Genomic DNA, 17,901 nt, shown 5'->3' with positions numbered 1-17,901 from the left:
GGGGGGGGGGGGGGGGGGGGGGGGGGGGATGGTTGAAACAAACAGATTTGTTTTCCTCATTTTGCATTAATGGATTTTTTCCCCCATGAATATCAACTTGGTAATTTTCATGCCACAACAAAAACATTCAAATTAGCTGTGATAAAGACGTATTATTGTCATGAACATGTCATAGAGAAGCCAGAACACAGTTTCATTTGCAAACTAATGTAATGATTGGTTACTAGTACATATTTGAGCTGTATTTTCTGTTATGAAAAAAAAAAGCTTCAGTGCAGTACCTCCAAATTTAACTAAATTTACACAATTGGTACAAATCAACAGTTTTTAGAAAACTAAGATAAGCCGACAGATTTAGAACAAAGTTACAAAAATGGTCAATCTTCCCAAAAAAACCAAACAAACAAACAAACAAGGCACAGAGGATGTCCAGCAGCTGCTCCATCCCTCTTAGAGAACATTTGCATATCTGAATAAATACATCTGCTGTTAATCGATATCAAACGGTGCCACAGAAGAAGCACGGTCATCATGCAGCTACAGCAGAGTGCAACATTGTGAATTAGTGGAAAAATAACACAGCATATAAATATCTCTTCATAAAATATAGAGACTAAATCAAGGATAAAAGTTATTTAGTACCATTAATCAAAAATATTAATTGGAAATTTTCAAGCATATACAATATTTATAATATTTGCCAAAAATTATATTTAACAACTGCCTTTAACAAATCTATCCTATATACTGAGTAAACTGTGCAATTAATAGCAGTTGGGAGAGCAGTTTTGCACTCACATTATACACTACAGAAACACCTGAACTAGTTATTGCAGAATAAAACCCTCATATCACTGGCAACTGATCAACCTAGCATCGCAGGATCACTGCGAATGACAAAGGGTTTGACAATAAACGGCCTTTTAACATTTTAAAGAGGAATTACACAGTGATCTTTTACTGATGCCATTGATGATGACATTTTCCCAAACTTGCCAAGACAGAGCACACAGTTGCACAAAGAACAGCGGGGCATGTTTAGCACTACATCTTCAGTTCTTGTTTTCGAATGCTGCCATTAGTCTCTGCAGAGTAAATGTATCAAGAGAAATGAGGAAGGATACAGTATGCTGAACAGTGTGTGCAGTTCATGCTTTTAAACTTTTCATTCTCTACAACTGAACCCTGCAATGTCAAAATTACAGGCACATGCATTTATGAGGCTTTGTAGTATCCAGATGACTTCTTGCTAATGTGCTGCCCTGAAACTGTGTCACGCTCTCTGAATGCTTGGACTCAGTGCCTGATATCTGATTCATCATTTACCAAACTAGGGACTGCATTGAGTCACAGCATCTGTCCATCCCTTTACTTTGAAGAAAGAAAAAAAAAAATTACCATTCAGCTACTATTATTCTGAAGAATTTCTCCTTGGTGCCTTACCAGAAGGCCTCTAAGTTTAATAAAACTGCTTTGTAAGAAAAGAGGAAATATCTACCACAGATTGAAGTCCTCACAGCTCCATTTCCCCGCAGACTAAAAATACAGGTCCTTATTGCTGCTTCAAAAAATAGAGTTAATCTACAGTTAGACCCTGAAATCACACCATTTGCTACCAATCGCAAAAACCCGAAAACAAAAACAACCCTTAAAATATGGGCCCTTGTAGCAAACAGCAGTAAGTTTGTGCAAGAGGAAAAACAAAACAAAAAAACCCATTACATTCAACCAGGGCAGATCTTTTTTTGACGTATAATACATGTTAGCAGTATTATTTTCTGTTCCTCTTTCTGAAATATAAATTAAAAAATAATAATCTTCAATTAAATCTCCATGAAGGCACAAGCAACTTGACTACTTGGAAGTCAATGTTCAGTGAAAAGCATCATTGCTGCTGCAACACAAAATGGGCAATTTTTCTTTAAAGTTCATATAACATTACTCCATTTCAGTGAGACGTCTTATTGACCAATAAGAATCCAAAGAAATAACAATTTAACTCATAGCACTATCACAAATATAACTCATTCCATTATTGCTTTAAAACATACAGTAAATCAGAGGTAAATGTCAGAAAAGGTGTATTAAAAAGCACTCTTTAAGTAGATGGATGACAAAAAATAAAAATACATCCATCTTAAAAGTTATGATCTTTCACAGTCATACAAGAGCTCATGGTAAGGCCAATAATGATGTGCTTAAAAGACTGAATTCCTCAACTGTATTTTTCAGTGCTACAGACATTACTCTAGAAATTACCTCAGATTTGGATGCAGCATCAATGGCGCAAGTTCTAGCTTATAAATAATTCAGTATAAGTCCAAAATGGCATAGATTTCTAATTCTAAGTTTAGGTCTTGGTATTTAAGAAAGAGGTAAGAGAAAATAAGATGATTAGTTGTTAGAAAAACCTGCACTAGGCTCAAAAAAGTGAGTCCCACATCCTCAGACGGTGTCATTAGCAAGAGTCTCTGTTGAGAGCCAGATCCTTGCACCATTCAGAAATTTGCTAATGGGAGTCCCTTGGACAGTGCGGCGGGAAAGGTTGCCCGTTGGGGTGAAAGGAAAGGAAGATGTAAGGTATTCTGGAGGTGTAGAGGGGTCATCAGGAGAACTGGCTTGAAAATACATCCTCCTTTGGTCTGTAGGGTTTCCACCTGAGCTGGTGAGTGGTGTGTTGCCTGGACTGGTTCCCTTATATTGCCTGAGTTGGCTCTGTAGTATCTCAATTTCATCAACCAGCTGGGAGAGCTTGTGGTAGGTGGTGACTGGGCCTCCTTTGGAGATGCAGGCTTCAGGAACCCAACGGAGAAAGAAGAGCTTCCAAAAAGCCATATGAGAGGGCATGAGCAAGGGAATCAGCAGGCCCTGCAGGTCAGCGGGTCGGGAGAACCAGTCCTTGAAGAAGCGCTCAGATGGACTTAAGTCTTTCACTGGTGTCAGCTCAGACTTCAACTCGTTAGCTAGAGAGCTTCGTCGGGTCAGGGTCTCCTCCCCACCCTTTACTCCATTACGCAGATTTGTGGGCGTCCCTCGTAATGTGGAACTGTAGGCTTTCTGCTACAAAAAGAGGAAACACTAAGAATTAAACTATTTTGACTCTCTCTGTGACAGGCTGTACTGCAAAGACTCTAAAAGTTACAACTTAAAATGTATATTTTCTGTTTAATAATCCACCTTCTGTACATTTACTACAGATATTTCAGAGGACAAAGGTGACTCGATACAAAATTACCTACATGTCCTTTGACTTCTATAAATAAGAGATAAGTGGAAGAGAGACTACTGTATTTGCATTCTTTACGTTCTGTGAAACTTTCCCTTCAAATGACAGGAATTCTGCAATTACAATCTGACTGTTAGAAAATTGCCACTTTAAAAATATAAAAATCTTAAGATGTCAACCTCTTAACAACAGTTTTAAAAAAAAAAAAAAAGAAAAAAAAAAAAGAGAAAGAGACCATGCACATGAAAATGTGCTAATTTGAATCCTGAAAACTGGTGAACCTCAGTGCTTTGCGTACCTTGCGTTTGAAGGTTTTCACTTCACCGTTCTGAACACAGGCAGCTCCTTTGCCTACATACATGGGGTTGTTAAAGAGGGTTTGATCTTTAGTTGAGAACTGCTGTGACCACTCCCAAACTGGAGGGAAATACACAACCTGGTCTTCTCCTTGAGGGATGGCTTTGTGCTTGGCAAAGTCCTGCAGAGTAAAGACAATGTTACCCTGTGACTCTGTACGTAATAAGAACTACTATACTCTATAAAAAGCAGCTTCCACAAGTGGAACAGTTTCAATACATGAAAGTAAGAAGGAGAAAAAAGAAAAGAAAGGTCCACAACTTGCTTTTGTCTTGACCACAAGTTAAATGTTATCCTCTCTTTATGTTGTACTCTTTCCTGTCAATTATCTGGCACCCACAGAAGGAAATTACAGTCTGAAACATTCAGTGACACATCCTCAAGTTATGCTTTCCTTCTTTCCTATTCATTTCCAATTCATTATTCCTCTTTATTTATTTATTTTTTCCAGACAGACAGACCTCTCTCACAAACATACACACAGTTGCATTTACTGCTCATTATGGCATTTCCACTGGTGATTACATTTATTCAGATCAAGTGCATTCATAAACATTAATCTATCCCTCACCATCAAGTGCTGGGCACGCTGCTTGGATGAACTGAACAGGAAAGTACTGAACAGTGGGATCCACATGCTGTCACTCAGTACTGTCAGATAGGTCTCTGTGAACTCAAATGCTGCTGGGTACTGGTTCATCATCTGCCACACGCAGTCCAGGAACAATAGGAACAGTGGGGACTTTACCCATAAAACAAAAAAAACAGATGCAGAAAGCAGGGGTGTCAAGTCACATCCTCTTGAATAGTTGGATTAATTTAAATTACATTAATCAAGTACCTCCTCTTTGTCATTTTTCTTCAAGTGGTTGCATCTGTCCAAGAAGCGATGGCCAGCCATCACCCACTCCTTCTGCACCAAACTCTGAAAGCCAATGAGGCTGCGATAGCGAGGGTCCAACATGAGCTGCATCAATGCGGATACTACACAGTTTAGGTCTCGGTCTTCCTCTTCTGTGCAGGTGCAGAACAAAGGAGTAATAAGTCACAGACTCTTATGTGGCACTGATACATAAAATGCATATTATTGTACATTTTAAGTAAAACTTAGCTGTAATATAATAAATGATCGAAAAACATAATTCCACATGCAGGAGTGAAGGATACAAAATAAGGCTCAAAGAGAGTTTACCTTGAAGAATGACAGAGGAATTCCCTCCCTCTAAGTAATAGACCATCTCAGCAGAGTGTTTTAAAAAGGCCCTTTGGTCACAAAAGGAACAAACATGTTAACTGCATTGATTTTTATTGTCAACTGTTATCATACCTTTAGTCTTTTCTGCGTCTAAATAATCCTGTGCAAACATGAAAGTGTAAAGAAATAATTTTAAAAAGCACCTTTTAACCCTATATTCTAGATTTAACTGTGACTCTGCAAACATGCAGCCTCATGGCGCACTTTAAATTTGTCCCTTTAAAATTTTATATGACCCTCTTGAGTTTACAATGCACAGTCATGCACTGTCAGCTTGTTTACATACCTGACATATTCAAGCCATCGAGAGTTTTCAATGGTTGAAAGCCACCTCTCCTCAGACTCCTCAAACGGATCTGCACAATAAAAAAACATCAGTATGTTTATACGTATAAAACTGTACACGCCAATGCCATTAAGTCTCCTGCATTTTTACAGCAGAGCATTGAATTACACTGCTTTTATAAGCTGCAGTGGAGCTCACCTAGGATACATATCTGCCTCAGTTTAACAAATGCGCTCTGGATGTCCAGGATAGAAGGCAGACTCTTGTCCAGATCCGATCTAAACGGTTCATTGCGCTGCGGGTGGCTTTTTGTGATAGCGGCAAAGATTCTACAACACAACACCACAGACAGTGATGACAAGATGCACACTTGATTAATGTAAACAATTTAAATATCAAAAACCTGAGCTGAAACTGAATGTTCAGACTTGTATTTCCTTCTCCTAAAGTAGCACTTTCTTAATGGACTGAGAGCTGAAAATCTGCTAGAGTTATTAAAAAAAAAAATCATTTTCAATTTAGGTTCTGAATCAGAATGAAGTAGATAGTCTTACTTCTGCTCAGTCTTCTTTTGCTGTAATGGATCAGTTAAGCTGGCCATCCGGACAAGAGCACTCCCATTGGAGTGACTCCAGCACCACATCTGCAAAAACCAGACATTAATTAAACAGTCACTGATCAGCAACAAAGTAATAGAGAGGCTCTGATCAGTTAAATTAAACAATAAGTGGGATAACTCCATTGGTGGGCCTGTGCTTGGTCTAAAAAACAAAAACAAAACAAAACACTGAAGGTAACCCTGCAGTGTTTTGGAAAATGGAAAATTGTATTTGGAAGCATAACGTTTATTGGAGACATCCGATAAACATGCGCTCTGTTGGAGTGTAGATACTCACAGGGATGCGACCATCAGTGAATGATGATGCATACTGCATCAGATCTTGATCTGTCAGAGATGACGGGACTACAATGTGCTCTGGAAGACTAGAAAAAAAAGAAAGAAAAAAAAGACTGGTGTTAACACGTGAAACAACCACAAGACATAATTTAAAGCGGATTAAGTAAATAACAGCTAAGACACTAACCCAAAACAGAGTGAAAATAATAATAATAAAGGTATAAGTGGTTAACAAATTTATTAGACCACCATCTAATAAAGGTATATGGCACAGATGCCCTAAATTAACAGTATTGGTAAAAAAACAACATCTGTATGTGCAAGCCCTTTTATTAAAATCATATTTTTAATGCTAAACTACAATTATTGTTATATACTTGAATTATGTCATTTACAGTTTTATAAAGAAGCAGAAAAAGGTGAAGCACTTTTTAGATGACAAATTACAATTATTTACCCATATTTCTGAAAAGAAAAATTAGTTTTAGTGGTTGAATGTTACACTTGATGACTCTGCAGAGAAGTCCAGCGTGCTGGCTTAAATCTGGGTATAAAAATGGGACTTCAGTCTGTTAATTGCCAAATAAACAACAATGTCATTCTTAGTTTTAAATAAATTATTTTTCTTGGTTTTATGACAAGGTGGTCTATTAAATTGCTGTTAAACTGTTTTGCTATCGTTTTGGATTATTTCAGGCCCATGTTGTGTGTTTGTCTTGGTGAATAATTGATCCTCTGTAATGAACACCAGGGGGCGACTCCTTTGGTTAAAAGACTAGATTTTATAAAAGTTGACTGAAAACAGAATTTGGCTCCCTTCCTCTGTGATCTTGAAAACTTTCTTGACAACTCAATGGCTCATCTTCAGTTATACTGAATAAAACATGAAGTTCATTTTGAAAAATCGCAGAGTCAGAAGGGAGGATTTTCCAGTCTCAGGACATGTAAACTATAAGTTTTTAGCCAGTGCAAGTCAGAGCCACTCCTTTGTCGTCATGTCCTATTACAAAACTACCAAGATGACAACAGTGAAGACGCTCTTCTCCAGGCTTACTAAAGGGCAATATCACTCTGGCTACGACCATATACTGTCTATGCTTTGAAACCATCTCTGGCGATAATGCTGCTGAACTGAGATGAATAGACTGTTTTGTCAAAACCAGACTGACAGGTTAGTTTTTGTTTTTCTTGTCAGGTACCTCAATATAGTGTGGAAAAGGCACATTATGTCACATGTCATCAAAAAAGGATTTTAAAAGAGGTTCGTAACAAGTAGGACCGAATGCATGAAATGAAAACCTTGATGAGACGGCATAACTCTGGTTGATGGAGCACACTCTCCACTCTGAAGCATTCGTTCTCTTGATTTCCCGATCCCAATCAGAGGAACGGTCAAAAATGGGGGTCTGTAATCCTCTCGGGGTGGAACCATTGACTCGTTCCTCTGAGAGAAAAACAAAAACAAAACAAAAAACATATACACTTATTTATACATGGAATTCAAAAAATTTTCACTTTCAAATAATATGGCAGGTCTTTTACAAACAGTGAAAGAACTATAGCAATCCACAGGCGATACCTTTAGATTCATGGTATCGCCGTCCTTGATACTCAAAGCCAAACAACAGTTGAAGATCAGCTGGATGAGAGTAGTGGGCAATAGCCAGGCAAACCTATAATTAAAAAAGAGAACTACTAAGTACTATGGGATATGCAGTACAAAAGAAGTAGAAGTGAGAGGTATAATAAATATTGTCAAGGCAGATTAGGTTTCATCATAACTTCCCAGCCCAGGTTTATCCAAGTGCTAACATTAACTCAGAGGCATGTTTTTTTTAAATAATACCAACACAAGCAGTCAACCCTGGGGTAGAAACTGTCTAACACACATTCTAGTGCTCTGAGTTCAGAGCTGAATCTCTGTGAGGCTCAACTTTAGTCATACAAAGCAAGTCATTCAGAGCTAAAGCTGTGAATGATACTAGAGGGCACAGAACAAGTGCGTCTGTCCTCGTGTGTGTGTGTGTGTGTGTGTGTGTGTGTGTGTGTGTGTGTGTGTGTGTGTGTGTGTGTGTGCGCGCGCGTACAAAGGCTGCTCCACACTCTGTAATTTCCTATGGCAAAATAGGCCATTATAGGCTGGCATAATTCCATATGTCAGAAAAAGAAAAAGAACCGAGTCCTGTTTTACGCTGTAATTACATACACTGTGTCCATAAATAAGCTCACAAGGAGTGCAGGAGGGGAGACATTTTTAATTTTAGTGCTCTATACATAATCAACCTTAAACAGAACATGTATATTTCCACAACTGTGCTTCTGGGCCTACTTGCTGCCTACTAAACTGTAGCTCTACTAAATGAGCTGGGCATCAATAATGAACCATCTGTTCTCTGTGCAGGAGATGAGTCAGAGTTACACTGCCAGTCGTTCCTACATCAGGATCAAATTCTGCTTCCTCTGCTTTGACTGAGTATTGTTCTCAGGGTCCTTTCGTATTGTACCTTCAGCAAATATGCTAATTGAGAAGTTCCTATTCTAACGGCGGCTGACAAAGAAACACAGAAAACCTGGTCTAATATAAATATTGCTGTCACAGAGGATGTGGTCATAACTTGAAACTCAAAGTGGGTATGTAGTCAGTATGGGAAAGAAAAAGCTTGGTCAACAATAACATACGTTTAAATCGAAGACTAGAAAACCAAAAGGTTATTTCTAAATAGTTATTCAGATACAAGGCATACATTTATAGGCATTAAAGTGATTAAAGAACAGGTTTGCAACTGTTTAAATCTGACACCTACATTTATGTGACAAGTCACAAGTTTTACTTGCAGTAAACTTTGGTAACTTTGGTGAATGTGGGAAATGAGGTAGCCATTGCTCATTTTTTTAATGCTGCTACCGCCACTACCAACATATCACTGATATGATACACAGTTGTTCAGTATTATCATAGTTTAATAGTAGTTTCAATATCCTGTTTGGTTACTGTATATAATTTATTATTACTTCAAATATCCACCCACAATTTCCTGTTTGCTCTGAGAAAATATATACTAAGAGTGTCTCATTAGGTACCCTGTTCAAATGCTTATTAACTTATTACAATTGCCAAAATTCCCAAGATCCCCATGTCCATCACTCTTCATAAAAATAATACTGGGGGGGGGGGGGGGTCTGCAATCCTTTCAAACGAAACCTGGCACCTGGTCCAATGAGTCTCTGCGACAGATAGTACAGTCAGAAATGATTTTTTTTTTTTAATGTGTGATTCAACCCTATATTGTATGAACAATCCTAGTTGAGGGTAGGGGGCGTAATGATGAGGGAGACATTTCTCTTGACACCATTCAGGCCCCACAGCATCAACCAAGCTTCATTTAGATGCCACATCCTACCCAAGTCCTAATGTTGCTCATGTTGACCACAATGTACTCACAATAAAACATGCCCTTTCTGCAGACAAAAGGCCCACGTGGTCCCCAGACCTCAATCCACTATATCACGTTTTTGGGTCACATGTCAGTGTGGGGTCTAAACTAGCATTAAATGGGCATTTTCACTCAAAGCATGCTGATGTTTCTGTTTCACTGACCTTTCTGGCGCTTTCAGGTCCAGCTTCTTCAAAACAGAACCGTATCACGCGCAAGTCTTTGCAGTACAGTATGAGCTCAGTGGGGTTGAACTTCAGCTTCTGGTTGGAGCCCAATACTTTCTTCTTCCCCTTTGTATCATTCACTGAAAGGAACAAACACAAAATGTAAAAAGAAAACTAATTTTTGGACTGAATTTCCAAAAATGTACTATTCTGTGGAGTGTACTGCTAATGAAGGACACCACTTGATACTTGGTAAACTTTGGCCCCATTCTCTCCTGTCTCTGTTGCTGCCTCTTTGATGCCGATCCCTCACACTGTGATTAAATTTAATTAATTGTTATGGAGTTATACTGTGCTTATTTCACTAGATTCTCATGAAGAACCTAACAAACATGGTTAAAACAATTTAGCCTGATTAGCTGTGCATGCTAACTATAGTTGGATTCTAATAGTACTCATTCTCCTATAATACAGCAGCACCATGTAAGCCGTTTGAACTACTTTCCTCAGCAACTTAACTTATTAAAGTCACTAGTTTATATTGCCTCATGATGACACTGATGGCATAATGACAAGTGGAACAGGGGCAAGCAAATCACAATGATTTGACACAATATTCAGATTAAATAATGACAAAAGACCAGATTTCATTAAATAAATATGCATCTTTCTTTTTAACTGCTCAGGTTTGTATTTTATTCAGATATTTTTATTTAGCTGCCCTGTGGGTAGTGCTGGGACGCTGTGTTGTGATACCATCAGTGTTTTTTTTGTCACATCTATCACAGTGCATGTCTGCAGTTAATTTTATACCAGTATTTGATTTTATAAGTGAACCAGCATTAAGGTCTTATTTTACTCCCAATGCCCTTATATTTGCTCTTGTCTCACAGTGATAGTGTCCTTAGATGCCGAGTCATACAGCTCAAAAACAAGCTGGGTAAAACAAAACCTCATAACACAATAAACCTTGTTCTGGGCAGTCACCCTTGCAGTGTCAGCAATGGACTGCAGTGAGATATATAAACAAAGCTAATCCTAAGCTGGGTAGCACTGTTGCTAAACACTGCATTAGCCATGAGATCATTTGCTATGAGATCACGGACCAGGAAAAAGGGAATGACACTAGGTGCTCCTATACAATGAGTGGGCGAAGCTTCTGTGTTTGTGACCACACAGTTGCCAAATGCACAAAATGATGGCCTAACATCATTAATAAAATTCACATTTTATTAATAATGGGATTTCAAGACATTTCATTTGAGCTCAAGCAATTCCAAGAATATTTTCCTTACAAACATTAAGAAACAAAAAAAAAAGAATATCAAAGCTTTTCCTTAAAATTCTTTCCCTAAAATTTGGAATTGGAATGAGATACCTGTTACTACTTGCTCCAGACAGGTCAGGGGGATGTCATGCTCTCCAAGCAGCAGGTGGGACAACGTGGACTTCTGTTGTGAAAGGAGAAAAACAAAAAAGTAGGTTTGACGTGTTGCAGAAAATGTATTAGCCCCCAAACTAACTGTAAACGGTCTTAAAAGCCTGTTTGATATATTGAGTTAACTTTCCCAGACTAAGCAATGATCAAGTTCCATTTTCTTATCAAGTCCCCAATCTGCCACATAGGTGGAAATGACGTGTGTTCTCTCACTTCTTGTGCGATATCACTGACAATGTAGAGCAGGAAAGTACACGAGTTTTCCTTCCTCTTTGCCAGAAGGCTGTAAAGTAACAGTATTCAATCTATTCTGCAGCATACTGCTGGCGATACTACATATATCACATCCAAATATATAATTGAAATCCCCCCCCTAAATAAACGAACTTTAGGTACTCTTAAGAATCTCAAAAATGAATTTTCACACCATTTTTCCTCTAAATTGCTTAACTGCTACTAAGAAATCCACTCAAATACCTGCTTTGGTGAAGTGTCCTGAGGAATGAAGGACACCTTAAAGTTGGTACATATCAGCTTCCCCCAAAGGCCTTCTTGGTTGTTTTCAGTGCTGATACATTTCCTCACAAAGTTCACCTCATTAACTACTATCTCACCTAGTGACAAATAAATGAGCAAAAAGACCAGGGTAAATCCAAAGATTATTGCTACAATTCAAAGAAACAAGCAGAAAACAAAAATTGGAAACTCAAAGGAAGTCCAAAAAATAGCTTGTGTATTTCCACTGTACTGACATCAATTTAAAAAGGCATCATGTTGCAATACAGCATCAAACTGTTTTATTTATGCTTTATATTTACATACATTCATAAACACAGTAAATTCTGACAGAATACTTTTCTGGACAAAATGCATACTCCATAATTGCATATACCATCTCTTGGACTTATAATTGTACATGCACACCTTGCTTAAAATTTTAATTACACAATCATTTTCTATGCTTCTTATACTGGGAAAGATTAACACTGCAAAAAATTTCCACACAACCTTTAAGTTAAATTATGAATGGCCATCAGAGGAGGACAAAGGAAAGCAAAGAAGCCTGAATACTTAAGCTGACCTAGATAAATTAGAGAAGAGGGAAAATGAAACAATCATATCACAAGTCAAACAATGCTGACTTTGAAGTATACTCAGACACAGGTGAGTCATAAAATATTGGACTTTAATCAAGACGATTACCTGAAAACTCTATTGCATCAGGCAAAATCACAGCCGTACTCATGTGATATATCGTAAATTATAAACAATATCCAGAGAGTGCATTTTCTTTTGCCTGTGCGTGCATGATAGCTCTTGTATAAATAAAAATCATTACAATTTCTTGCAGCTACTTTCCCCATATACCATCTACTGCTACTTGATATGTTAAGATGGATGGTGAAGCAGTAGCTCAGATCTGGGTTTTGCTGACAGTGCAGAGGGAAAATAGTCACAGCTTGCAAAGTACACCAATGCATGCTGATACACATCAATTAAAAGTAATCCCACAAACTAATATGTAGACAGCAGTAACGCTATAATAATGCTATTAACTTCTTACTAAGTAAAGTAAAGACTTTAATAAAGTATCTGTGTTTTTACAAGTCTTTGCATGCTTTAACAATGATGTCACATCAGATTTAAAAAGCAAGTCCACCCAGTCTAACAAGGTTAATTGTACTTCATAATACTGGAAGGAAGAGTACAAGAAAGAAATACTTAACATTATTATGCTTTATGAGAAACTAACGTTTTAGATCAGGGTTAGACCCGATGACTGATGGGACGCGGGTTAACTCAGGCCCTCCACCGCTGGATTTTGGAGGGGTAAATGTCTTCATACTCAAAAGGATGTCTCCATCGTTTCAATTTTCTTTAGGTTTTTACAAACGATGATTAAAAAAACAAAAAACAAAAACAAAAAACACAGCAAGCATTGGGGTACTTTCCTTAGAAAGTACATTAGTTGAGCCGCAGATCACTCTTGCATATCTGATCACGTTTCTCATGTATGACTGCAAAAGGATGTGCTTCTAAAGCAAACACTAAACAATTTAAAAAGCTGGCGCTAAAAGCCAATTTTCTCCACACACCTCTTAAATGTCTGCAAAAACCAAGTGAGACGGTAACCCTCAGTTCTCCCATATCTAAATGGGTCACCGTTTTTCATACACCATTTACATGAGCAACGCGGACTTTGTACCTTCACGTGAATCTGGCTATAAAAGGTTGGTCTGCAATTTTTAAAAAGATGAGAACTGTTACAGAGGGTGGAGTTCTTTAGAGGCGAATTCAAAGCCCTGCCTCAGAGGAGCCAACTGAGACTGGACAGTTAAAAATAGGGAAGCTAATCGTGTAACCTGTTAGTCTGTCTTGCTCACAATTCAAAAAGGGAAATAACCAACAAGCTTCAGGCGATAACACACTTACCTCATAACTAGTACATCAGGTTAGTTAAATCTGTCATCTTACTTGTGACCTAAATTAGCCTACACTTTACTAAACTACAGTTTTACATGTCACATGACTGAAAATGAAAAACAGTAGCTCTGAAGAACTTCATAAAAAAACAAAACAGTAAAACTTGCAACTAAAATTAGGCTCAGTTTACAGTATATTATACAAAGAGCATGACAAGCCATTTCCACGAGGCTCACAAGCTCCCAGATAATACTGAAACTACTAAACTAAAGGCTTTCCTGCTGTTTCAGTTAATGATACAACTACAGTCTGCCATTGTAATGATAATATTTGCATCAGTAGGCACATCTTGAACGGCTGAGATTCCTAAGCTGAATCCACTTTAGCTACTAAGTTTAAAGGCTGTTGTTTCCTGTTAACAAAAAAATGTTGACAGAGGACAAAACACCATTCGGGTGACGTTTATAAATAGTTATGAAGAGGAATTTCTGCCAGAGCACCTGCTGCAGTGCAGTTGACTAGATGTTATGATACAATCATATTGCCTATCAACCACGTGCCAAAAGGCTAAAATGGCCCACTTGCGATAAAAACAAGAACAAGCACAGTAAGACTTCATTAAAACTTTCATTGCACATGTAGTATGTCATTTTGTTTCCTAGCAACCAGGTTGCAAGTTTAGGACATTTCTACACCACCTTCCCTTTTCAGACCCAGAAGAGGGGCGGTCTTTTATATACAGTTTATGTGCAAAAAAAACTGCCTGGAGCCATTACCAGTAACTCAGTCTGTGGTGGGCATGGTACAAACTTTAATAGTCAAGTATTGAGACGTTGACACTAGATAGCTGTCTAAGGAAATGCACCACCGACTCTGTGTTGCAAATAGTTTACTAGAATAAAACAAAAAATAAAAAGCAGAAACATTAATTCTAGTTCTCCATTTCATGAACCTTATGCTCAGTTCTCACAGACACCCAAGGTATCAAATTTGTACTGTGAACTGAAATAGACTAGCTGCTTTTAATAAAATGTCTCTTTCATCCGCCTCTATTGAAACAAAACCATTCATTTTTCATTCATTTTGGACCAACTATTTCACATTTCTGAAGTCACTAAGAAAAATAATCAGGCATAACTATTAGATAATTCAGCCAGCTCTCTGCTTAAAGCAGTGTGGTTTCTCACACTAAACCTCTGTAACCAAGCACAAAACGTCTTAGTTAATGAAAAACTGCTCATTCAGAGATTATACACAGCACACAACTCATGAATGCAAAATATGAGACACTGTGTAAACATGAAAACTAACTTCTCTGTGATCAAACAAATTTTAGTGACAACTATTCTAATGCAGAAAAAAAAAATCTTACCTGAAAGCAACTTTGCCTCCAACTTTTTAAGCGGTTTTTCAACTGTATTCTTCACATCAGTCTGGAGACAGACACACACATACGCCACATCTCAGTTAGTCATTTACCAGCTCTACAGACAGTTAATAAACGATTAAAATTATGCATCTTTACACTGTAAGAGAGTAAAATCTGCCGTTCAAATGTGTTATTACAATGTACGAACCCCGCAAATCATAGTTTAAATTAATCTGTGCTCTCCTAGCATTCAAGCTGAACATCCTGTTGCTGTTTTGGCAAATTACTGTTGCATAAACACCATCAGCATGCCCCAGGTAACAATACCATTGCCTAATTTTTGCTGCTTACAAAATTAGGCACCAAGCATGTACAGCTGTCAGCAAATGCTTATTAAAAACTTGCCTGTGATGCTGTGACAGTCTGTTAGTATCGGGATGGCTGTGTGCTTAAAGTAAAGCTCTACTCTTTGAGATTGAGTAAATGGATGTGAGGTTAAAACACTAAGTTTCAGCTGCAGGAATTACTTTTACACGTTGGGCTAAAATTTCTACATGTTACTGCTTATACTCATATTATACACAGTTATGGTTTTATTTTTAAACTAACATTTGGTGATCGCTGCGCTTAAATGCTTGACTTGGCTAAATTAAAAAAGTAATTTTTTTTAAATGATCAAAACATTACTTAAAAAAAAAAAAAAAACAAAAAAAAACACAAAAACAACTCAGTACAACTTGATGAAGAACTGCCACCCTGCTGAAGTTTTATTGTTAAGTGCATCAATTACAGCCTCACCCAAAATGTGAAATGCCCAGTTTTAAATAATCAAGATACACAAAAACACTATCATCACCAGCTCGGTAATCAAAAGAGCACAGCCATCCTTATTATGTACTTGAAAACAGCAACTTTTTTTTTAAGTTACAGAGATACAAAACACTTTAAAACCCTTGTACAATGTTTGTGTTGGCCTTTCTCAGACAAGCACTGGTTTTATTTGGGTTGCTCCGCCAGCGACTGTAAGCAAACACTTACCCTCTGTCTAGAGCTGCATACACCTGTAGGCAAAACATGAGACGCCCAACCGCTGGGTAATTATTTCTCTTTTTCAAAATGCTGGCACATTAGCTGTATGTTTGTTAAAGGTTTCATTTCTCGAATTTATACGAGAAATGGGTGGGGGGCTTTTTTTCCTTTGCTTGTGCCACCTTGTGACTTTTCACTTGACATATATAACCGTAAAGCAAAAGCAATGTGGTGAAGCGCTTCCCTATTTTATGGTACGGTGGTGCTGCAGAAAGAAGATACCTCCGCTGGCATGGGTGCTTAATGTACAATTCACGTGTTACTTATCTGACAATGCGCAAACACGTAGAACAGCAAGTTAACAAAGTGTTAATCAACCCAGGCAATTACTGCGCTAACCAAAATATGCTGTACCATTATCGATCATGAGCCCGTACATACCTGAGCAGGAGGGAGATAACACTTGAAGGTCGGTTTCGTGACTTTGGCAGGAAACATTGTTTATGTAATTTACGTTCCCAAACGGACGCCTGGCAAACGATATCCTGCTGCCAGTAATATTAAAAATAATATAATAAAAACTATCCAAGAGAAAATCTTGGAGAAAGTTTCTAGGTCAGCCCTTAGCTGAGCAAATCCAAGATATCCGTGTGTAAAACATTCATTGAGACACCGTGGGCAAGCGACGGCAGTCCTTCATTTTGTGAAGTACTCAAGTAGCAGATGAGACTGGCTGGCAGAACAAAGTTGACAGAAGTTGACGCTGAGACGTCGGCGTTAGCTCGGTGTTAGCTAGCTAGCTTAAAGTACTATATCAAGTTTATAAATGTCGCTCCCATGCACAGAAAAAAAAACTAAGGGGAAAAAAAAGATAAGACGCACTGGCTGCGTGTCTACATTTTCTTTACACCTGTTACAGTATTAGTTAACCTTACCGACTTCCTCAAAGTCTAACTAATTCAGCCAAACGCAGTACCTGACGCTGTAAAGGACTTAACGGCCATGTTTATACAGAGCAGAGGTCCCGCCCTGCTTCCGGGCTCCACTCCACTCCGAGATCGTCTTTCATTAAAGTTTCCGAAAAGCTGGAAGGCGACAGGAAGGCACTCTGCCTTTATCCTCTGCTAAATGGATATTTGCTACTGTGTGCGATAGTAAACACGTATAAACCTGTCATGTTAAAGTTTTAAACAACAATTATTTTGCGTTCATCAAGTGCACCACTTATGGACTACAACTCCCATGAGACACAGAGAGAACTTAGGCGACCGACCGTGCCCTAGTTTTTCCTCTTTGTTTTTGTTTTTTTCAACGCAACTGCTTAACTTTATTTAGCATGATACTCAAAGCTCCGTGGGAATAACAGAAATGGATTCATGGCACTTTTATTATGTCATTTAGATTATTAATAAAGAAGTTATTGTATTGTACTGTATTGTATACTACCACTTCCCAAACTAAATGTCTTTAAACTCAAAAAGCAAAACAAAAAAGAGCTGTACATTGAATAAGATCCAGAAATGTTTTCTCGTTGAAATAAGTGTGATTTCGTAATTAAAAACTCACAACTACAGGTGATGAAGCCATGAAACTGTTCACAATGAATTGGGTTTTCACACTTTAATAAATACGCCAAATAGCTCAGTTGTCCACAGTTCTTTTTAATGTTTTATTCATTTTATATTAAAACTAAATTCGTTTCAAATTTCAAATTCAGATTTAATTATGCAGTACCAAATCACAGCAACAGTCAACTCAGGATGTATCATATTGTATGGTAAAGACCCTACAATAATTGAGAGAAAACCCCAAAAAGCACTTGGAAACAGTGGGAGGGAAAAACTCCCTTTTAACGGGAAGAAACCTCCAGCAAAACCAGGATCAGCATCGGGTGTGGCTAGGGACACAGGACGAAGACACAATGCGGGCAAAAGCCATTAAAGAGATGAACATAAATATTAAAATCACTTTAGTACCAATAAGCACCAACATTCAGTCCTTTTAATGATTAAATATAT

General features: G+C 37.9%; 1 protein-coding gene across 2 annotated transcripts; it reads right to left on the bottom strand.

Annotated features, from left to right (window-relative positions):
- Positions 1–139: 139 nt before the first annotated feature.
- mtmr10 (myotubularin related protein 10) lies at positions 140–16,898 on the bottom strand. Of its 2 annotated transcripts, none has more exons than XM_006780104.2 (16): positions 16,325–16,898; positions 14,858–14,918; positions 11,539–11,675; positions 11,002–11,074; positions 9,621–9,763; positions 7,602–7,695; positions 7,322–7,466; positions 6,021–6,108; positions 5,679–5,767; positions 5,323–5,453; positions 5,125–5,194; positions 4,776–4,846; positions 4,425–4,597; positions 4,155–4,325; positions 3,525–3,704; positions 140–3,060 (listed from the first exon to the last, which is right to left on the bottom strand). In XM_006780104.2, the coding sequence occupies exons 1-16, from the start codon at positions 16,379–16,381 to the stop codon at positions 2,446–2,448; spliced, it is 2,298 nt and encodes a 765-aa protein (XP_006780167.2). In that variant the 5' UTR covers positions 16,382–16,898; the 3' UTR covers positions 140–2,445. The 2 variants fall into 2 exon arrangements, with proteins under 2 accessions (XP_006780167.2, XP_006780168.2); XM_006780105.2 differs by having other exon boundaries at positions 140–3,057.
- Positions 16,899–17,901: the final 1,003 nt, after the last annotated feature.

The sequence above is a fragment of the Neolamprologus brichardi genome, chromosome 1, assembly GCF_056152115.1.
Source record: "Neolamprologus brichardi isolate AB-2024 chromosome 1, ASM5615211v1, whole genome shotgun sequence".
In the NCBI taxonomy this organism is placed as follows: Eukaryota; Metazoa; Chordata; class Actinopteri; order Cichliformes; family Cichlidae; genus Neolamprologus; species Neolamprologus brichardi.
Note: the sequence above shows the minus strand (reverse complement) of the source record. Positions and strands in the feature narration are given on the sequence as shown.

Excerpts from the sequence above, each read along its gene's own strand:
- mtmr10 (XM_006780104.2), bottom strand. The coding sequence starts at position 16,381 with ATGTTTCCTGCCAAAGTCACGAAACCGACCTTCAAGTGTTATCTCCCT. Across the intron at positions 5,454-5,678 it reads CAAAAGAAGACTGAGCAGAA|AATCTTTGCCGCTATCACAA; the intron begins GTAAGACTATCT and ends GTTGTGTTGTAG. Across the intron at positions 3,061-3,524 it reads TGAAAACCTTCAAACGCAAG|CAGAAAGCCTACAGTTCCAC; the intron begins GTACGCAAAGCA and ends CTCTTTTTGTAG.